Source organism: Salmo salar, chromosome ssa09 (genome assembly GCF_905237065.1).
Source record: "Salmo salar chromosome ssa09, Ssal_v3.1, whole genome shotgun sequence".
NCBI classification, from domain to species: Eukaryota; Metazoa; Chordata; class Actinopteri; order Salmoniformes; family Salmonidae; genus Salmo; species Salmo salar.
Genome location: NC_059450.1, coordinates 121,331,852 through 121,355,310, shown reverse-complemented (window position 1 = coordinate 121,355,310; position 23,459 = coordinate 121,331,852). Strand labels below are relative to the sequence as shown.

The following is a 23,459-nucleotide window of genomic DNA, read 5'->3' as shown; positions in this document are numbered from 1 at the left end:
AAAATCACTGAAGCTGGAGACTCATATCTCCCTCACGAACTTTAATCACCAGCTGTCAGAGCAGCTCACAGATCACTGCACATGTACATAGCCCCTCTGTAAATAGTCCATCCAACTACCTCATCCCCATGCTGTTATTTATTTTATTTATTTTGCTCCTTTGCACCCCAGCATCTCTACTTGCACACTCATCTTCTGCACATCTATCACTCCAGTGTTTAATTGCTATATTGTAATTATTTTGCCACTATGGCCTATTTATTGCCTTACCTCCCTTATCCTACCTCATTTGCACACACTGTATATAGACTTTTTCTATTGTGTTATTGACTGTATGTTTGTTTATTCCATGTGTAACTCTGTGTTGTTGTTTGTGTCGCACTACTTTGCTTTATCTTGGCCAGGTCGCAGTTGTAAATAGCCTACCTAGTTGTAAATAGCCTAAACTAGCCTACCTGGTTAAATAAAGGTGATTTATTTATTTTTTAAAACATAACGATGGTCATTATGGCCAAACAGTTCTATTTTTGTTTCATCAGACCAGAGGACATTTCTCCAAAAAGTACGATCTTTGTCCCCATGTACAGTTGCAAACCGTTGTCTGGCTTTTTTATGGCGGTTTTTGAGCAGTGGCTTCTTCTTTGCTGAGCGGCCTTTCAGGTTATGTCGATTATAGGACTTGTTTTACTGTGGATATAGATACTTTTGTACCTGTTTCCTCCAGCATCTTCACAAGGTCCTTTGCTGTTGTTCTGGGATTGATTTGCACTTTTTGCACCAAAGTACTTCATCTCTAGGAGACAGAAGGCGTCTCATTCCTGAGCGGTATGACAGCTGCGTGGTCACATGGTGTTTATACTTGCGTACTATTGTTTGTACAGATGAATGTGGTATCTTCAGGCATTTGGAAATTGCTCCCAAGGATGAACCAGACTTGTGGAGGTCTACAATTTTTTTCTGAGGTCTTGGCTGATTTCTTTTGATTTTCCCATGATGTCAAGCAAAGAGGCACTGAGTTTGAAGGTAGGCCTTGAAATACATCCACAGGTACACCTTCAATTGACCCAAATGATGTCAATCAGCCTATCAGAAGCTTCTAAAGCCATGACATCATCATCTGGAATTTTCCAAGCTGTTTAAAGGCACAGTCAACTTAGTGTATGTAAACGTCTGACCCACTGGAATTGTGATACAGTGAATTATAAGTGAAATAATCTGTCTGTAAACGATTGTTGGAAAAATTACTTGTGTCATGCATAAAGTAGATGTCCTAACTGACTTGCCAAAACTATAGTTTGTTAACAAGAAATTAGTGGAGTGGTTGAAAAATTTGTTTTAATGACTCCAACCTAAGTGTATGTAAACTTCTGACTTCAACTGTATGTAAATGTGATATTTCAGTTTCAGATTTTTAATACATATGCAAAAAAAAATTAAAACCAGTTTTTGCGTTGTCATTATGGGGTATTGTGTCTAGATTGATGAGGGGGGAAAACTATCAAATACATTTTAGAATTAGGCTGTAATGTAACAAAATGTGGAAATGGTCAAGAGGTCTGAATACTTTCCAAATGCACTGTAACTTTTTTACTATGGTCTGGTCTCAATGCATTAACAAGTAACCTAATCATTGATGAGAGGAGTGATGAGGAGAAGTGCTATAGGATTAACTTAACAGTGAACAAAACCATGAATAGCACCAGAAATGCAGTCTTGGAATGGAATGACAGTAAAAATGCCCACAGGGTGCAGACTTCAATTCCACTTTGGTTCAAACAACGTTAAGGTTAATTCAACTAGTGTGTGCCTAGTGGGTGGAATCCGAAAAAGGTAGTGTCTTAACAGGATGGACAAGAATATTTGTCAACCTCAACTTGATAAGAATGGAGTAAATGTTATGACTCTGCCTGGAAAAGGTCACCGGTGGGCGGGCTTCGAAACGATGAAGGCAGTGGCGAGTTGAGACGTGTCCCATATCGGCTGAGACTGCAAGTCAGTGCGTGTATGATTGGGGTTTACAGACAGACAGTCTAAACTACAGGTCCAGAAGTGTTCACCGAGTTTATAGAATCGAAGTGTCCAGTCCCTTCAGATGTTATTCGCGGGGTTGTTGGGGACTCCACAAGGGTCTGGTCAATTGGGTCGACTCCGGACACCTTTTCTAATGTGCGTAAAACGGTTTTATATCCTCGTCCTCTTTTCCGGACTAGCAGCTTCAGGTGAGTGTGCTGAGAAGTTATTTCGATTTATAGGCCTACTCTACTAACTTTGAATGAATCCAAACAATGGAAACTAGTCCAAGAGAATAGTAATTGTGGTTATTACTAATATCTGGTTATAGCAGTTTAGATCATATGGTTAGATTATGTAATCAGTAATTATTCTCCATCCCTCACTCGACACATTACGAAGGTATGGTGATATTTGGGAGTAGCTGTTCTATGCATTAGACCAGTGAAGTGGTGAAAACATTTACTCATACTGGTGCGTCAAGTGAAGTGGGAACTTGGGTCCATGCGCCGGCATAGGGTTGTTCGTCTGAGCATTCCGACGTGATTATAAAATGCAACTTGCCTATCCCCTTAATGACTTTACCGTATTTGTCGGTATTGAGGCAAAGACACATTGTCTTGAGGCTTCATGCAACATAATTCGTTTCCTGCTTTTGATAATGCGTATCCGTGCTTGCGTGCTAGCGAATGGATCCGAGATTTTGACTGCCCGGTAGGAAGGTCCACCTGTTTCCCGTGAACAAGCCAAGGGATGTCACTCGTGGCTCATATGAGCTACTATCTTGGCAGATGCACAAAGAACCTCAGTGGATATGTAATAAACAGATTACAATGAAAATAGGTCAAACTTTAGGCTCTTTAGTTATCATGTATACAACTGAGCAAGCTGGACTAATTGCAGTTAGCATCACTGATATTCCACTGGAGAACAGTAGAGAACATTAGGCGTATTGAGAAAAGTAGGCCTATTTAACCTTGACATAATCTCTGGAAGTGTCCAACTAAGTGGATTATATGCATAGGTGCAAGCTGCTTAGGTTTACATTGACATCATGTGCCAAGCAATAATTCATTCATATTAACAGAGTGCCTGACTAATTGTGCAAATAAAGATAGACAATATTGAGCAATTTACTGGCAATATTGAGCAACAAACTGTTGACACTTGACCATCGCTAACATAATTGTATAAACTCTCACTCCTTCAAATGTTCACATACATTTTCTTGATCACAGACATGATACCCCTCCCCCCATGGGAATAATTTAGAATTTTTCAAATATCTTGCATTTAGGTTAAGAATCAATCTCATGCCTGTCCTCTGCACTATAGAAGACTACGCTTGTGTCAGCACTATGCACAGCTGTTGAGGAACAATCTTGTTAAAGAGGAGTTCATTAATTCACTCTAGGTTGTTTAGGACAACTCTAGGCCAAAGAGAGAAGTTGTTTAGATATTGTAAATATCCCTGTTTCCCTGTTTAGCTAAAACATCAACAGGAAGCTATCACAATACTATCTTAACCATTACGTGATATTCTGCCATTGGTGAAAAATGTTAATTCTTGCCATGACTGGGTTTCCTTTCATGATGTATACCTAAGTTTCCTTTCTTTGCTTTCCTACATCTCAACCAGCCTATTCCATGAGCTTGAGAGCTCATGGACACGCAATCATGCATGTGTCGGCTTGTCCTGACAATCCTTGTTTACCATCTTGACACACGCACGCACACACACACACGCACGAGTTCAGAGCAATAATGAATTGCCTGTACTGGTTACGTAACCTCCAGATATTTGGATGGCCATTTTAGCATAGTTGATCACATCTAATTTGCCATAATAGAGAAGGTCCACTTCTTTTTGCGCCACTGTTATTAGTTCAGGGTCAATATCACTAAGGAAAGTTTTTTGACATGCTAAACAGTCAACACACTTTTTATGCATAAAGTGAATGGGCAGCCCAGGGGGACAATCGATAGTCACTTGGTCTATCTCAAGTTCCACTCTATAAGCTAACCTCATAAAGTCAAAGGGTGAAACTGCTTTCTGGGCCTTTCAATGCAATGCCACTCTTAAAACTCCTGATGATTTTTTTTCTTCATGAGAATGGGTTTGGCCCTAAGCTGAAACAATGATTTGATTTCATATCTACTTCCCTGTGCATGACAAAGTTGTTGTGGGGACAGTTCTGTTTTTCTCCAAACTATTTGTCAATAATGTAAACAAAAGGAGTTCCAGTTAACGAGTGGGTTTCCTCAGGGAAAAGAAACGAGTTCCCTTCATCTCAGATAGCTCATCTTACTCATCTGATGTTGTTTATTCATTAATCAGGAAACAAGCTAAGTAATGTACCATGTTGGTAACACTGTACTTGACAGCTGACACAACTTGTCATAACCTGTTATAATATGGTCATAACACTGTCATCACACATATTTAGACCTGCTGTGACATATATTGTGTTATTTTATGGCACGTTATGACACCTACATAAGCGACACCTACAAACCTACCACACAAGGCAAAACATTCCGTGACACCATAGTCTACATGTCAACAGTATGTTTATGTTATATAACATTTTTAAACTGACCATATTAAATTCTCATTGTAATTGCACACACATTAATGTCAGTCATGCACCTACCCCAATGCTCAGTTGCTGATGACTGGGATGAATGCAGGAGCAGATTTCAGGAGCAGGACAAGACACCCTCTTTTTGATTGATGACTGACATAAGGGCATGTACATGATAGGCCTATCTGGCTTATATGATTTCATGATTATGATGGTCATGATGCTTCTTGACAGTGCCATAAAGTGTATATTCTACAAGTTATTTAAAATATGATCTAAAAAAACAGGACTGTAAAGAATTCATTACAACAACAACAAAGGATTTAAGAAACAAACTTTTTTAAACGAAAGGAGACTTCTTGGCAGGGCAAAAACCTAAATTCAATAAATGTGGAGTTTGGCACTCTGATGTAGGTGTCATAACCAGCCATAAAATAACGCAATATATGTCACAACAGGTGTAAATATATGGGTCATGACAGTGTTATGATCATATTATGACATGTTATGACCATGTCATAATGTGTTATGACACTGGGTGTCAAGTAAAGTGTTACCAATATGTTTTATGGAGTCCCTGAGGCAAAATTACATGTTAAAAATCATTGATCCATTCAAATATCTGCTCAGAGTTATCCCCACCCCTAAGGCTCTATGGCTACCTGTAAATATGGTGTGTGGAAAAGTTTTCTTCTAACCATTAGAGTGTTATTGGTGTGGGTGGTGGTGAATTTGTTGCGTTGGACCTAGGCCCACTTAAAAGACTTTAAAAAATGCACTTCACTCCAAAACAACAATCTGTGGAGAACTTCTTGAGCCAGTGTTGAGGCCGAGGTGGGAGAGGAGGTTTGATGGATTCAACTTTTATCCTTTCTTATCGTAAAAACACTTTTCCTGGCCAATACTACAAGATGAATTGTAGTCTGTCAGTTCACCCCTGAATTCAGAAAAAAAGGGGGAGAGAGGGCAGGAGGTAGAGAGAGAGAGAGAAGGGGTGGAGAAAGAGGGAGAGAGCAAGAGTTTGTGTGTGGTGTGTGTGCAGTGGCATGTATTCATGGATGCCAAGGGAAGCCATTCCCCCCCAATTTTTTTTTTACCAAGAATCCTTTTTACTAAATCATGTATCCTTCGTCTCTCTGTGTTTCATACATTTTCTTCAATTCGCAAGAGGCTGAATGTATCTCACCGGAGAAAGCATCCGAGCGGGTGAAACAGTGCCCCTCTGTCTCTGACAGTATGTGTAGCGTATCTGATGCTGTCTGGTCATAAAGAGTATGGCATTGTTGCCGCCTGTAGCATTGAATACAAGGGAAGCCAGCGAGCATTTGGCCTCCCTTGATGATTTAAAAAAAAGAATAGCCAATCAGTGTTGACCTAAACTGAGTGAGCTCAGCTGTAAATGGTCCGGGCGCACCAAAAGAAAAGTGTCAAGGGAAGTCAGTTTGGATTTGGCTTCAGACCAATCACATCACAAGCTAAATGTCATGATTGACAGGTTTTTTGTTGTTGTTGGATTTGCATTTCGTTGCGTTGTTGTCCTCCGGTGGCTAGATAGCTAGCTACAATCGTCCCTTTCCTAAATTAGCCATGGATAGAGATAGGGATTTGGACTTGTGGTTTTACTTGATTCTCCACACTGAAGAATTAAGTACATTTATTATAACGGCGATTCTGCTCCAACCTTAAATTCATACATTGAGCCCCTGGCCTGAGAGGATGGAAGTTCAACATGTAGCTAGATGTAGTAGGCTAATTTTAACTAGCTGGCCTGGTGTATGAAAGGAAGGAAGTTAGGCTAGCAAGCAACTATTTTAGCCAGGTAGCCTAGGATAACAAAAACTAAAAGTGTGTACTATATGACAGAGAAGTTGAAATGGTGCTGGAATAGTGGAGGCAGCTCCTGTTTCCTTTGCAACTTGCGCTAACTCTCCGTGGTTTTAAATCAATAGTTGTTTAGTAGTCCAAAAATCTCTGAAACATTAACTTGATTGACCATGCTGTAGGTCATGTAACTGTTTGTTACATGCTATATGTTTTGTGGAATTCAACAGACAGATGTTGCTCTCCAGTTTTGTAATCAAACAAATGTGTGGTTGAATTTATTCTGCCACTGTGTCTTCTTATTGTCTCGGCCTTAGGCCTATATATCACTGTGTCAAGGCATATGAACTAACAGGTTATAGAGTAACCAACTCAATTATGACAACACATAGGTTGTAATATGGCTTTTTTTTCTGGATTGGCTTCCCCTGTGATTTTACCCATGCACCGTGTGTGTGTGTGTGTGTGTGTGTGTGTGTGTGTGTGTGTGTGTGTGTGTGTGTGTGTGTGTGTGTGTGTGTGTGTGTGTGTGTGTGTGTGTGTGTGTGTGTGTGTGTGTGTGTGTGTGTGTGTGAGAGAGAGTGAGTGAGAGTGAGAGTGAGAGTATGTAGCTTGGCCTGTGAATGCAGGTTGTTACCTGAACTCAGCTCCTCCCTCCCACTATGAAAGAGCTCTTGTAAAAGTAACCTGTGCTTGTGAAATCTCTGCCCACAAAGGAGCGAGGAGAGTCTTTGTAGTCTTCTTAGGCTTTGTGTTGTTGTGTGTAGGAGACCCGGCCCAAGTGTTTCTTTCTCCAAACCTGTAAGAGAGTCAGGTTTCGTCCGGCGAACTAGGAGTCAGGACCTAAAATGGGAAGAAAAACCAACATAGACACGATCTAGGAAATAATGTAATGAACACAATTTCCCAAGTCCGAGGGGAGAGCCGTGCCAATTGGTTGAGTTGCCTTACATTGTTCTTCCAGATCCAATGTAAACCCACCTTCTATTCACATTAAGTAACAACAACTCGTTAGATTTGCACCTACGGTACATTTCAACAGTCATTTTGGTAAGGAAGGTACTCTGTACTGTGTTGATAACATCCACATGCACTCTCTACTGGAGACTGACACATTAATCAATCAATGACTATAATGCAGCAGATTGATTGATTGATTGAAGTTATTTGATGATTAAAAACACATATAGAGCCATAACACCGATTTAATAGCTACTGTATGCAGGTATTCACGACCTTATAGACTAGAGAGAGAGAGAGAGAGAGAGAGAGAGAGAGAGAGAGAGATAAGATAAACTGATCTCGGGCTAAAAGATATGCAGGGAGAAGTTAATACTGACAGGTTCAAGCAACAGATTTAGAGCAATTGAAGGAACATGTTCATCCCAAAGTATGTCACTGCTGTAATAAATTATATCTACAAAAGTATGAAAATGACTCACAGAATGTGTATTATTCATACTTTTTTGGCATGGGTATTCCTACTTTTTCTGTCTATCTTGTCTGCGACATACTGCAAGCCCATACTGCAAGCCCATACTGCAAGCCTACTGCACTGGCATCCTCACGATATGCCCCTTTCCCTACATAGCTAGCTATTAATAAGCCATAAAAAAAATCACTGGACAATGGCTGTGATCAGTAGACGCTAGAAGTCAAAGTCCCAATTCGAAACGTAAACAAGCAATCGAGCCCAACGGACAGAAAGACGGACAATCAAATAAACATCCCCTTAATATCATAATCTCCAATCTCTCTGGCTGTTCCCACTGAATTCCCCCACAGTGTCCCAGCTAGCACCTTTGGTTCCTTGGAAGTTGTGGGAACGTACGTTTTTGGTGTCCCATTGGTTCTGGGAACGAAGCCATACGTTTCCTGACCAGTAAAACGAGAAGGGCTTAATTACAGACCACTCCTTGATATCAAGTTACATCCAATGATGCCCGCCATTGGTACATAGCCATTTTTTTCATATCGGGACAAAAGTTGTTGACAACTGTAGCATTGTAGCTAAGCCTAACCCTAACTATTTTCCTAACTTTAACCTCATTCTCTTAACCTGCCACACTAATTCACCTAACTTGCCATGTAAATTATCGTAACCTGCTATGTAAACAAATCATCTTTGTCGAGAATAGGAATGACCACATCAAGAAATGCCCCGAATTGTGGTCTGACTGTAACGGCTGTCTGTGGAAGTAGACCAAGGTGCAGCGGAGTTAGTGTTCATCTTTGAATTTTAATAAACGTAAGAGAACACTTTACAAAAATAAACAAAAACGACAGCCAAACAGTCCTGTCAGGAAAAACTCTAAACAGAAACAATCCCCTACAAAACCCAAAGGAAAAACAGGCTCCTTATGTGTGACTCCCAATCAGCAACAACGAACTACAGCTGTGCCTGATTGGGAGCCACACACGGCCCAAAACAAAGAAATACAAAAACATAGAAAAATGAACATAGAACGCCCACCCAATGTAACACCCTGGCCTAACCAAAATAAAGAACAAAAACCCCTCTCTATGGCCAGGGCGTTACAGTACCCCCCCCAAAGGTGCGGACTCCGGCCGCAAAACCTGACTCTGAAGGGGAGGGTCCGGGTGGGCCTTCTTACGGCGGCGGCTCAGGTGCGGGACGTGGCCTCCGCTCCACCCTCGGCGTTGCCCACTTAGGTGGCGCCCCTGGCCGCGCTGGAGGACTGGTGGGCGACCCTGACTACGCCCGGCTGGCGGGCGACTCTGGCTGCGCCCGGCTGGCGGGCGACTGGCTGGCGGGCGACTCTGGCGGCGACTCTGGCTGCGCCCGGCGGGCGGCTCCGGACTGGCGGGCGGCTCTGGCGGCTCCGGACTGGCGGGCGGCTCTGGCGGCTCCGGACTGGCGGGCGGCTCTGGCGGCTCTGGCCCAGGATTCACCAGGCTGGGGAGACATGAAGGAGGCCTGGCTCTGGGCGCAGGCACTGGACTCACCAGTCTGGGGAGACATGAAGGAGGCCTGGCCCTGGGCGCAGGCACAGGACTCACCGGGCTGGCGGGCGGCTCTGGACAGGCGGGCGGTTCTGGCGGCTCCGGACAGGCGGGCGGCTCTGGCGGCTCCGGACAGGCGGGCGGCTCTGGCGGCTCCGGACAGGCGGGCGGCTCTGGCGGCTCCGGACAGATGGGCGGCTCTGGCGGCTCCGGACAGGCGGGCGGCTCCGGACTGGCGGACGGCTCTGGCGGCTCCGGACTGGCGGGCGGCTCTGGCGGCTCCAGACTGGCGGGCGGCTCTGGCGGCTCCGGACTGACCAGGATGGGGAGACCCACTGGAGGCCTGGTCCGGGGTGGAGGCACAGGCTTGACCAGGATGGGGAGACCCACTGGAGGCCTGGTCCGTCGAGGAGGCACAGGCTTGACCAGGATGGGGAGACCCACTGGAGGCCTGGTCCGTGGAGGAGGCACAGGACTGACCAGGATGGGAAGACCCACTGGAGGCCTGGTCCGAGGAGGAGGCACAGGATAAACCGGGCTGTGGTGGAGCACTGGAGTTCTGGTACATAGGCTCTTTACCCACACTCCAGACTGAATGCCCACTTTGGCTCAGCACGGGCAGAGTGCAGGCATTGGGCGAACTGGACCCTCCCAGCGCCCTGGAGACACAGTGCGCAGAGCCGGTGCAGGATAACCTGGACCAAAAAGGCGCACTGGAGACCAGACGCGCTGAGCTGGCACAATCTGTCCTGGCTCGATGCTGGAATGTAGCGCTCCGGGCTGTCAACGCGCACTGGGGGCACCGTGCGCTCTACCGCATAACACGGTGCCTGACCAGTACTGCGCTGCCTGCCGTAAGCACGGGGAGTTGGCCCAGAATTCCTTCCTGGCTCCGCCACACTCCCCGTGTGCCCCCCCCCCCATTTTTTTGGGGGGGGGGCTGCCTCTCGTGCCTGTTGCGCTCCCTCGCTTCGTACCAGCGCCTCTCAGCTATCGCCGCCTCGATCTCCCACTGTGGGTGGTGATACTCCCCAGCCTGAGCCCATGGTCCACCTCCGTCGAGCAATTCCTCCCATCTCCAGGAATCCTGAACGCACCTCTCCATCTCCTCCAAAGTCCATGAGTCCATATTTCCCCTCTCCTGGTGCTTCTCCTTCCTCCGCTGCTTGGTCCGTTGTTGGTGGGGGATTCTGTAACGGCTGTCTGTGGAAGTAGACCAAGGTGCAGCGGAGATAGTGTTCATCTTTGAATTTTAATAAACGTAAGAGAACACTTTACAAAAATAAAAAAACGACAGCCAAACAGTCCTGTCAGGAAAAACTCTAAACAGAAACAATCCCCCACAAAACCCAAAGGAAAAACAGGCTCCTTATGTGTGACTCCCAATCAGCAACAACGAACTACAGCTGTGCCTGATTGGGAGCCACACACGGCCCAAAACAAAGAAATACAAAAATATAGAAAAATGAACATAGAACGCCCACCCAATGTAACACCCTGGCCTAACCAAAATAAAGAACAAAAACCCCTCTCTATGGCCAGGGCGTTACACTGACAAAGTTTTACTATGGTTTCCTAAAAGTTTTCCTGGGAGGTTTTATTAACGTTCTGAGAACACCAATTATATTGTTCTCGGAACAATTTGAGAACATTACTTTAAATAGAACCACGAGGAAACCTGTAGGAAACATTTTGCTGAAGTACTGAAATTCCCACAGAAGAAAGTCATTTTAAACGTTCTCGGAACTATGTGAGTACATGACTTTAAAGAGAACCATGAGGAAACCTGTAGGAAACGTTATGCTGAAGTACTAGAATTGAAATTAAATGTCATAATGTTTGAACTTTTAAGAAACGTTCTGATAAAGTAATGAAATACCATTAATTTTTTTTGTGAAGTTCCTTAAATGTGCTGAGAATGTTCCAAAGCCAAGCAACTATCCTGCACCATTCCCATAAAGAAAGGTTAGGCAGAAGTACTGAATTTCCCACCTAAGAAACATATGGTTCTCAGAACATTATTCACTAGCTGGGTATCCTGCACATTTCCCAGAACCTTGTGGGAAGGTTGTATACAAAATAATTATAGGACAAATAATTATAGGACAACCATGCTTTCACCAGGCTCTAAGAAACATATGGTTCTCAGGACATCCCACAAGGTTCCGGGAATGGTGCAGGATACCCAGCTAGGGCATAATGTTCTGAGAACCATATGTTTCTTAGGTGGGAATTTCACTACTTCAGCATCACGTTTCTTACAGGTTTCCTCATGGTTCTATTTAAAGTAATGTTCTCAAATTATTCCGAGAACGTTAAGAAACAACGTTCTTCTGTGAGAATTTCAGTACTTCAGCATAATGTTTTCTGCAGGTTTTCTCATGATTCTATTTAGTCATGTTTTCAGAACATTAAGAAAAAAGAAAAAGAAAACATTAGTAATGCTCAAAGAACTTTAAACGCTGTGTCTCCCACGTGCTAGCGTAGCAACGACTACCCCGCGGCTTCCCTGTTCCATCTATTGCTGTACACTGGACCCTATGATCACTTGGCTACATAGCTGATGCCTGCTAGACTGTTCATTTATCACGGTACTCCACTTTGTTTACCTTTGTTTATCTGTCGGCCCTAGCCCCGAACTCAGGCCCTGTGTGTAGTTAACCGACCCTCTCTGCCCATTCATCGCAATTTTACCTGTTGTTGTTGTCTTAGCTGATTAGCTGTTGTTGTCTTACCCATTGTTGACTTATCTAGCTCTCCCAATCAACACCTGTGAGTGCTTTATGCCTCGCTTTATGTCTCTCTCAAATGTCAATATGCCTTGTATACTGTTGTTCAGGATAATTATCATTGTTTTAGTTTACTGCGGAGCCCCTAGTCCCACTGTACATGACTTAGATACCTCCTTTGTCCCACCTCACACACATACGGTGACCTCAACCAGTATAACCAGCGTGTCCAGAGATTAAACCTCTCTTATCATCACTCAGTGCCTGGGCTTACCTCTACTGTACCCACACCCCACCATACACCTGTCTGCACATTATGCCCTGAATCTATTCTACCACGCCCAGAAATCTGCTCCTTTTATTCTCTGTCCCCAACGCACTAGACAACCAGTTTTGCTAGCCTTTAGCCGTACCCTCATCCTACTCCTCCTCTGTTCCTCGGGTGATGTGGAGGCTAACCCAGGCCCTTCGTGTCCCCAGGCACTCTCATTTGTTGACTTCTGTATTCGAAAAAGCCTTGGTTTCATGCATGTTAACATCAGAAGCCTCCTACCTAAGTTTGTTTTACTCACTGCTGTAGCACACTCCGCCAACCCTGATGTCCTTGCCGTGTCTGAATCCTGGCTTAGGAAGGCCACCAAATATTCTGAGATTTCCATACCCAACTACAACATTTTCCGTCAAGATAGAACTGCCAGAGGGGGAGGAGTTGCAATCTACTGCAGAGATAGCCTCCAGAGTTATGTCATACTTTCCAGGTCTATGCCCAAACAGTTCGAGCTTCTAATTTTAAAAACGAATCTCTCCAGACATAAGTCTCTCACTGTTGCCGCCTCTTATAGACCCCCCTCAGCTCCCAGCTGTGCCCTGGACACCATATGTGAATTGATTGCCCCCCATCTATCTTCAGAGTTTGTTCTGTTAGGTGACCTAAACTGGGATATGCTTAACACACCAGCAGTCCTACAATCTAAGCTAGACGCCCTCAATCTCACACAAATTATCAAGGAAACCACCAGGTACAACCATAAATCTGTAAACACGGGCACCCTCATAGATATCATCCTGACCAACCTGCCCTCTAAATACACCTCTGCTGTCTTCAACCAGGATCTCAGCGATCACTGCCTCATTGCCTGTGTCCGTAATGGGTCTGCGGTCAAACGACCACCCCTCATCACTGTCAAACGCTCCCTAAAACACTTCTGCGAGCAGACCATTCTAATCGACCTGGCCCGGGTATCCTGGAAGGATATTGACCTCATCCCGTCAGTCGAGGATGCCTGGTTGTTCTTTAAAAGTAATTTCCTCATCATCTTTAATAAGCATGCCCCTTTCAAAAAATGTAGAACTAAGAACAGATATAGCCCTTGGTTCACTCCAGACCTGACTGCCCTTGACCAGCACAAAAACATCCTGTGGCAGACCGCAATAGCATCGAATAGTCCCCGCGATATGCAACTGTTCAGGGAAGTCAGGAACCAATACACGCAGTCAGTCAGGAAAGCAAAGGCTAGCTTTTTCAAACAGAAATTTGTATCCTGTAGCTCTAACTCCAAAAGGTTTTGGGACACTGTAAAGTCCATGGAGAACAAGAGCACCTCCTCCCAGCTGCCCACTGCACTGAGGCTAGGCGACACGGTCACCACCGATAAATCCATGATAATCAAACATTTCAAAAAGCATTTCTCTACGGCTGGCCATGCTTTCCTCCTGGCTACCCTAACCCCGGCCAACAGCTCCGCACCCCTTGCAGCTACTTGCCTGAGCCTCCCCAGCTTCTCCTTCGCCCAAATCTAGATCGCAGATGTTCTGAAAGAGCTGCAAAACCTGGACCCGTACAAATCAGCTGGGCTAGACAATCTGGACCCTCTCTTTCTAAAATTATCTTCCGCCATTGTTGCAACCCCTATTACCAGTCTGTTCAACCTCTCTTTCATTTCGTCCAAGATCCCTAAAGATTGGAAAGCTGCCGCGGTCATCCCCCTCTTCAAAGTGGGTGACACTCTAGACCCAAACTGTTACAGATCTATATCTATCCTGCCCTGCCTTTCTAAAGTCTTTGAAAGCCAAGTTAATAAACAGATCACTGACCATTTCAAATCCCACCGTACCTTCTCCGCTGTGCAATCCGGTTTCCGAGATGGTCACGGGTGCACCTCAGCCACGCTCAAGGTACTAAACGATATCATATCCACCATCGATAAAAGACAGTACTGTGCAGCTGACTCTGTCAATCACTGTATTCTTATCGGCAGACTCAAAAGCCTTGGTTTCTCAAATGACTGCCTCGCCTGCTCCACCAACTTCTTCGTAGACAGAGTTCAGTGTGTAAAATCGGAGGGCCTGTTGTCCGGACCTCTGGCAGTCTCTATGGGGGTACCACAGGGTTCAATTCTTGGACTGACTCTTTTCTCTGTATATATCAACGATGTCACTCTTGCTGCGGGTGATTCCCTGATCAACCTCTATGCAGACGACACCATTCTGTATACTTCTGGCCCTTCTTTGGACACTGTGTTAACTAACCTCCAAACGAGCTTCAATGCCATACAACACTCCTTCCGTGGCCTCCGACTGCTCTTAAACGCTAGCAAAACCAAGTGCATGCTTTTGAACCGTTCACTGCCCGCACCCGCCCGCCCGACTAGCATCACTACTCTGGACAGTTCTGACCTAGAACACGTGGACAACTACAAATACCTAGGTGTCTGGCTAGACTGTAAACTCTCCTTCCAGACTCATATCAAACATCTCCAATCCACAATCAAATCTAGAATCGGCTTTCTATTTCGCAACAAAGCATCCTTCACTCACGCCTCCAAAATTACCCTAGTACAACTGACTATCCTACCGATCCTCGACTTCGGCGATGTCATCTACAAAATAGCTTAAGATACTCTACTCAGCAAATTGGATGTAGTCTATCACAGTGCCATCCGTTTTGTTACCAAAGCGCCTTATACCACCCACCACTGCGACCTGTATGCTCTAGTCGGCTGGCCCTCACTACATATTCGTCGCCAGACCCACTGGCTCCAGGTCGTCCATAAGTCTATGCTAGGTAAAGCTCCGCCTGATTTTTGCAATTTGTTCCAGTCACTGGCAGCAGAGAACTGGAAGGAAAGGCGGCCAAAGCTTCACTGGTCACGATAACAACACCCACCCGTAGCACACGCTCCAGCAGGTATATCTCACTGGTCATCCCCAAAGCCATCACCTGCTTTGGCCGCCTTTCCTTCCAGTTCTCTGCTGCCAGTGACTGGAACAAACTGCAAAAATCGCTGAAGCTGGAGACTTACATTTCCCTCACTAACTTTAAACATCAGCTATCTGAGCAGCTAACCGATCGCTGCAGCTATACATAGTCCATCTGTAAATAGCCCAACCAATGTACCTACCGCATCCCCATATTGTTTTTATTCACTTTGCTGCTCTTTTGCACACCAATATCACTACTTACACACCATCATCTGATCATCATCATCTGCTCATCTATCACTCCAGTGTTAATCTGCTAAATTGTAATTACTTTGCTACTATGGCCTATTTATTGCCTTACCACCTCATGCCATTTGCGCACACTGTATATAGACTTTCTTTTTTTTCTATTGTGTTATTGACTGTACGCTTGTTTATTCCATGTGTAACTCTGTGTTGTTGTTTCTGTCGCACTGCTTTGCTTTATCTTGGCCAGGTCACAGTTGTAAATGAGAACTTGTTCTCAACTAGCTTACCTGGCTAAATAAAGGTGAAATAATAAAAAATAAATAATAAGAATGTTATTTAAAAACGTATACATTCTGTTCTCAGTGTCAACAAAACTCTATCCTCTGTCTTGTTAAGTATATTCAGGTGTGTTGGCTGCTCCTACTAATTGGCCACACCTGATCTTAACTTTTTCACACACGAGTTCCAAATATCTCTAACGGTTGTTAGAGATATTTGTGAGTTGTGTTATGCACGTGATGTCAGAATGCACTCACTGTTCCAAAATGTGATTGTTACGCAACAGGACAGTTAACCTGGGCTGAATGCAAATTATCTATAGGCTATGTTTCAATTTGTCAATTTCAAGTTTTATTTTCTAACAACAGTTGGAATTGAGGTGTGTTCCGCCTCTTCATTAACTCCATTTCACTGTTGCAAACAATTTATGTTTGAGGCTTTACTGAACCGGACAAACTTCTCTCTTTGAGGAGAGCCTAAGCCATTCCTGAGTGTTTCCGCAGACATTTGCGTACATTTGCGTAGTCTTGCACAAACTTTTTCCATGTGCGGCACATTTTCTGGCTGGCACTCACATTGCCTTCATTGTTGTTTTCCTTACAAACAATAACTTTGGACATGTGTGCTTTTCTATCAAAGTAAGTGCCTTCTTTTCTGTATAGTGTTTCTACTGTAGCATATGTATGGAGCATAATGTATTTACAGTTCTATTTACATGTTTTTAAGTTCTGGCGAAAAATAATGCATTCTGATTATTGCATAGATTGTAATGGATACCTATGATTTGTTTAAAAATGTATGTTTGAGACTTTACTGAGCCAGACAAACTTCTCTCTTCGAAATGATCAATGGTGAACTCACCCGTGATGTGATGAATTGTAAATAGGAATTTCTATTAGCTAATTCATATTGTAGTTTCTGACCGCTTGTGTTATGTCAATCTTTCCTCAGTTAGCGCTAGGACTAATGTATCCTACATTTTCTGGTTTGGATGATTGTGTTATGCTGTCACGACTTCTGTGAATGTCCAAAAATAAACTGGTCACATTCAGGACATAACTTTTTAAGGACTGTGTTTGTGTAACAGTGTAGGTTCCATCCCTCTCTTCGCCACCACCTGGGCTCAAACCAGGGACCCTTGCACACATCAACAACTGACACCCACAAAGCATTGTTACCCATCACGCCACGAAAGCCGTGGCCCTTGCAATGCAAGGGGAACAACCACTTCAGGTCTCAGAGCGAGTGACGTCACCGATTGAAACGCTATTAGCGCGCACCACCGCTAACTAACTAGCCATTTCACATTGGTTACACTCACCCCCCTTTTGACCTCCTCCTTTTCCGCAGAGTACTAACCAATGATCCGGGTCAACAGCATCAATGTAACAGTGTAGGTTCCGTCCCTCTCTTCGCCCCAACCTGGGCTCGAACCAGGGACCCTTGCACACATCAACGACTGACACCCACGAAGCATCGTTACCCATCGCGCCACAAAAGCCGCGGCCCTTGCAACGCAAGGGGAACAACCACTTCAGGTCTCAGAGCGAGTGACGTCACCGATTGAAACGCTATTAGCGCGCACCACCGCTAACTAACTAGCCATTTCACATCGGTTACATTTGTGTAAAATGTTTCTGTGAAAAAAAACAGTGTGGCCAGCTGAAACACTGACTGTTGCATCAGTCAAAACTGGACGTTGCTAAATAAGTGTTCTAATCACACTGGTTTGAGGGTAAGCTGCAGGGACTACTGTAGAATGATCACACTCGATTGTTGGTACATGTCAAAGTGCTTGGTACGTGGTGAGTGCTTGTTTCCTTTGAAATGGGGTCTTTTTGAATAGACTAAAATTAAAGACATGGCATGCTAGCTCCATCCTGGTGGCGCAGTGGACTGTTTTCATGGCTACAGAACAGAAGATCATAGATTTGAATCTCATTGATGCCGTAACAGCATAAAAAAGAAATATGTTGGCATGATTAATGCTTAATCAAATACATTTTTTTGTGACCTATCTGTGCTTGTCATTAAAAACAGTTAACACAAACTAAGCAATCAGTGTGTTCTCAGATAGGTATTTAATTTCCTTCATCTAACCTATAATTTATTAAAACCTCCCAGTAAAATGTTCAGGGAACCATAGTAAAACTTTGTCAGAACCTCCCTTCAACCTAAAAATTTAAGTTCCCAGAACAGGTGAAATGTTCACTTCTGTTCTCAGAACGTGTAAAAAACATTAAGTTTTACCAAAGGTACTGTATGGCTTCATTCCCAGATCCAATGGCAAACCAAAAACATACGTTCCCACAACTTCCATGGAACCAAATATGCTAGCTAGGCAGCTTATAATGTCAACAATTGCTTTCACTTGAGTAATGTGCCATTTTGCAATTGTAACTGTCACTAATTCCTCATTAAATAGCAGTTATGCTCTAAATGTGAAAGGCATAACGTATAGGACATGCTATTAAAGTAATTGGTACACACTTTACAAGCTTTTTTGTATCTCTCTTACCACATTAGATTCAGAAACCCTTATGAGAAGTCATTGTTAATCAGTTAATCAGTAACACTGGCATCAGAAACAAAGCTACTGCATCTTCAAATGAAATCAGTGCCAATTATTTAGTGCCACAGAAATAAGTGCTATTTATGCTTCTAATAAATGAAAGGAAATATGATTTAAAAAATGTAACACAAATTCAAATGGTATGCATCTCATAGTGTGATCTTTAAGATGATTACCTAACATACTTGAGTTTGGATGAACCTACTGTAAATAGGTACTGTGTTTAGTCTACCTCCCCTTCCCTTTCCGTTCTCCAACTCCCCCATTATCCTCCGTGCTCCAGTTTCCTGGTGGAAGATAAATGTGTTGGGGAAGGAGGGTGATGCTGGCCTATGTGCGGTAGCCCCATTCCCCTCACAACAAAAGCCAGTGTGGAGTCTGCTGTGGACAGACAGAGTGATTGGCCCAGGTCTGAGCCTCCTCCTTGTCCTCCTTCTGCCAGCCACGGTCATTAACTGGGACTGATATAGGCCAAGCTAGCCAGCTCGGAGCTCCTAAATAGAGGCTTTTTTCTCGTCCCTGAGAATTTTGCCATTTCCCGAGGCAGGCCCGATCAGTCTGCCGCCACCCAAAACATCCCCTTAATGATTTTGGGCAATTTAAAACACATTAGGGCCAGGGGGAACTGGGTGCGCTCCTCTGGTGTTGGTGATGAAGGAGGGCCCTCTCTGTCTAATGTACAGTGGGGCTGGTTACTGGTAATGTGGCATACAGGAAGCCCTCTGCGCTGCTGATAAGGAAAATACAGGTTCCTGGGGAGCCGAGCCCAGCAGCTGTTTTCCCAGCTACATGCATGAACTCATTAGATAAACAAGCATCCAGTCTTTATGGACCCATAGGCTTATAGCCATATCAAAAACCCTCTCAGCACGGGAGGGATGCATGCATTGTCCAATCAAATCAAATCCAATTTAATGCGCCGAATACAACAGGTGTAGACCTTACCGTGAAATGCTTACCTACAAGCCCTTAACCAACAATGCAGTTCAACAAATAGAGTTAAGAATATATTTACTAAATAAACTAAAGTTAAAAAAAATTGAAAATAAAAAAGTAACACAAGAAAATAACATAACAATAACGAGGCTATGTACAGGGGGCACCGGTACCGAGTCAATGTTAGTCGAGGTCATTTGTAAAGTGACTATGTATAGATAATAAACAGCGAGGAGCAGCAGTGTAAAAAGAAAGGGGGGGTGTCAATGTAAACTGTCCGGGTGGACATTTGATTAATTGTTCAGCAGTCTTATGGCTTGGGGGTAGAAGCTGTTAAGGAGCCTTTTGGTCCTAGACTTGGCGCTCCCGTACCGTTTGCCGTGCAGTAGCAGAGAGAACAGTCTATGACTTGGGTGACTGGAGTCTTTGACAATTTTGTGGGCCTTCCTCTTGCACCGCCTAGTATATACAGTGGCTTGCGAAAGTATTCACCCCCTTGACTATTATGTTGCCTTACAACCTGGAATTAAAATTGATTTTTTGGGGGTTTGTATCATTTGATTTACACAACATGCATACCACTTTGAAGATACTAAATATTTTTTCTTGTGAAACAGACAAGAAATAAGACAAAAAAACAGAAAACTTGAGCGTGCATAACTATTCTGCCTCAAAAGTCAATACTTTGTAGAGCCACCTTTTGCAGCAATTCCAGTTGTAAATCTCATGGGGAATGTCTCTATAAGCTTGGCACATCTAGCCACTGGAATTTTTGCCCATTCTTCAAGGCAAAACTGCTCCAGCTCCTTCAAGTTGGATGGGTTCCGCTGGTGTACAGCAATCTTTAAATCATACCACAGATTCTCAATTGGATTGAGGTCTGGGCTTTGACCAGGCCATTGCAAAACATTTAAATGTTTCCCCTTAAACCAGTTGAGTGTTGCTTTAGCAGTATGCTTAGGGTCATTGTCCTGCTGGAAGATGAACCTCCGTCCCAGTCTCAAATCTCTGGAAGACTGAAACAGGTTTCCCTCAAGAATTTCCCCGTATTTAGCGCCATCCATCATTCCTTCAATTCTGACCAGTTTCCCAGTCCCTGCCGATGACAAACATCCCCACAGCATGATGCTGCCACCACCATGCTTCACTGTGGGGATGGTGTTCTCGGGGTGATGATAGGTGTTGGGTTTGCGCCAGACATAGCTTTTTCCTTGATGGCCAAAAAGCTCAATTTTTGTCTCATCTGACCAGAATACCTTCCATATGTTTGGGGAATCTTCCACATGCCTTTTGGCAAACACCAAACTTTTTTTATTTAAGCAATGGCTTTTTTTCTGGCCCCTCTACCGTAAAGCCCAGCTCTGTGGAGTGTACGGCTTAAAGTGGTCCTATGGACGGATACTCCAATCTCCGCTGTGAAGCTTTGCAGCTCAGGGTTATCTTTGGTCTCTTTGTTGCATCTCTGATTAATGCCCTCCTTGCCTGGTCCGTGAGTTTTGGTGGGCGGCCCTCTCTTGGCAGGTTTGTTGTGGTGCGATTTTCTTTCAATTTTTTAATAACGGATTTAATGGTGCTCTGTGGGATGTTCAAAGTTTCAAATATTTTTTAGAACCCAACCCTGATCTGTACTTCGCCACAACTTTGACCTGTTTGGAGAGCTCCTTGGTCTTCATGGTGCCGCTTGCTTGGTGGTGCCCCTTGCTTAGTAGTGTTGCAGACTCTGGGGCCTTTCAGAACAGGTGTGTATATATATACTGAGATCATGTGACACTTAGATTGCACACAGGTGGACTTTATTTAACTAATTATGTGACTTCTGAAGGTAATTGGGTGCACCAGCTCTTATTTAGGGGCTTCATAGCAAACGGGGTGAATCCTTTCAAGGGTGGCAGGTAGCCTAGTGGTTACAGCGTTGGGCCAGCAACTGAAAGTTGCTAGATCAAATCCCCGAGCAGACAAGGTAGAAATCTGTCGTTCTGCCCCTAAACAAGGCAGTTAACCCACTGTTCCTAGGTTGTTATTGTAAATAAGAATGTATTCTTAACTGACTTGCCTGGTTAAAAACATATGTGCACACCGTTTTTACTTGTTAGAATTTTTTTAAACAAGTTATTTTTTTCATTTCACTTCACCTATTTTGTGTATGTCCATTACATGAAATCCAAGTAAATTACAGATTGTAATGCAACAAAATAGGAAAAACGGGGTTGCATACTTTTGCAAGGCACTATAGGTTCTGGATGTCAGGAAGCTTGGCCCCAGTGATGTACTGGGCAATAACCCTCTGTAACGCCTTACGGTCAGATGCCGAGCAGTTGCCATACCAGGCGGTGATGCAACCGGTCTGGATGCTATCGATGGTGCAGTTGTAGAGCTTTTTAAGGATCTGGGGACCCATGCCAAATGGGTTCAGTTTCCTGAGGGGGAAAAGGTGTTGTCGTGCCCTCTTCACAACTGTTTTTGTGTGTTTGTACCATGATAGTTTGTTGGTGATGTGGACACCAAGGAATTTGAAACTCATGACCCGCTCCACTTCAGCTCCAGCGATGATAATGGGGGCCTGTTCGGCCCACCTTTTCCTATAGTCCACGATCAACTCCTATGTCTTGCTCACTGAGGGAGGCTTATAGCCATATCAAAAACTCTCTCAGCACAGGAGGGATGCGTGCAGAGATCGGAGGAGAGATCGGAGCGATTAATATTATGACTGTATTTGGTTGCATGCCATATGCGGTAGTTATCCAGTTGAAGTGAAGATCACATGTAGCTGGTTCAAGTGTTTGCCCCTAAAGGACCTTATAGACCCGGGGTCATATTCATTAGGCACCAAACAGAAGAAAACAAACTGAAATAAGAAGGGACTACCCGTAAGCCTGGCGGGTAGGAGTGTTGGGCCAGTAACCGAAAGGTTGCTGGATTAAATCCCAGAGCTGACAAGGTAAAAAGCTGCCGTTCTGCCCCTGAGCAAGGCAGTTAACCCACTGTTCCCTGGGTGCCGAATATGTGGATATCGATTAAGGCAGCCCTATGCACCTCTCTGATTCAGAGGGGTTGGGTTAAATGTGGAAGACACATTTCAGTTGAATGCATTCAGTTGTACAACTGACTAGGTATTTCCCTTATATGCACATTTTTGTTTTATGTTGCAAAACGTTTTGCTATGGTGTGCCCTAATGAATACAACCCTGTACTACCGCTCATATCTTCCCAGAAGTTTTAGAGTACTAGGTCATGTTCTGCTTGGTCATTGGGTTGAATAGCACCCCTGGTGCCTACCCATATAAAAGGGGTATTGCACTCTCTACAAAATGTGGTTTGGCCATCCATTTTAACAGGACTGAACACTTCTTCTAATTACACCGAACAAAAATATAAATGCAACATGTAAAGTGTTGGTCCCATGTTTCATGGGCTGAAATAAAATATCCCAGAAATGTTCCATACGCACACATTTTGTGCACAAATTTGTTCACATCACTGTTAGTGAGCATTTCTCCTTTGCCAAGATAATCCATCCACCTGACAGGTGTGGCATATCAAGAAGCTGATTAAACAGCATTATAATTACACATGTGCACCTTGTGCTGGGGACAATAAAAGGACACTCTAAAATCTGCAGTTTTGTCACTAAACATGCCACGGATGTCTCAAGTTTTGAGGGTGCTTGCAATTTGCATGCTGACTGCAGGAATGTTCACCAGAGCTGTTGCCAGATAATTGAATGTTATTTTCTCTACCATAAGCCGCCTCCAACGTTGTTTTAGAGAGTTTGGCAGTACATCCAACCGGCCTCAATGACATTTTATCAATGGCAATTTGAATGCACAATTGTACCATGATGAGATCCTGAGGCCCATTGTGAGGTCAATTTTTTTCAAAGGTATTTGTGACCAACAGATGCATATTTGTATTCCCAGTCATGTGAAATCCATTGATTAGGGCTTGATGAATTTATTTCAATTGACTGATTTCCTTATATGAACTGTAACTAAGGAAAATCTTTGAAATTGTTGCACTCTTTTGGAACCCTTTTTTCTAAGAGTGTAGCGTTGTCTGGAGACTATTATAAGTGTGCAGAACACACACATGAACACACACACACACACACACACA

The 23,459-nt window shown here is 43.9% G+C and overlaps 1 protein-coding gene across 1 annotated transcript in view; it reads left to right on the top strand.

The window, feature by feature from the left end:
- The first annotated feature begins 1,937 nt into the window (after positions 1-1,937).
- The window catches only part of LOC106612638 (myelin protein zero-like protein 2), a 28,748-nt gene continuing 7,226 nt past the window's right edge, over positions 1,938-23,459 (top strand). The window contains exon 1 of the mRNA XM_014213992.2: positions 1,938-2,219. Within this exon, the coding sequence (XP_014069467.1) occupies positions 2,093-2,219 (127 nt within the window). The 5' untranslated portion in view covers positions 1,938-2,092. The remainder of the gene's footprint in view (positions 2,220-23,459) is intronic.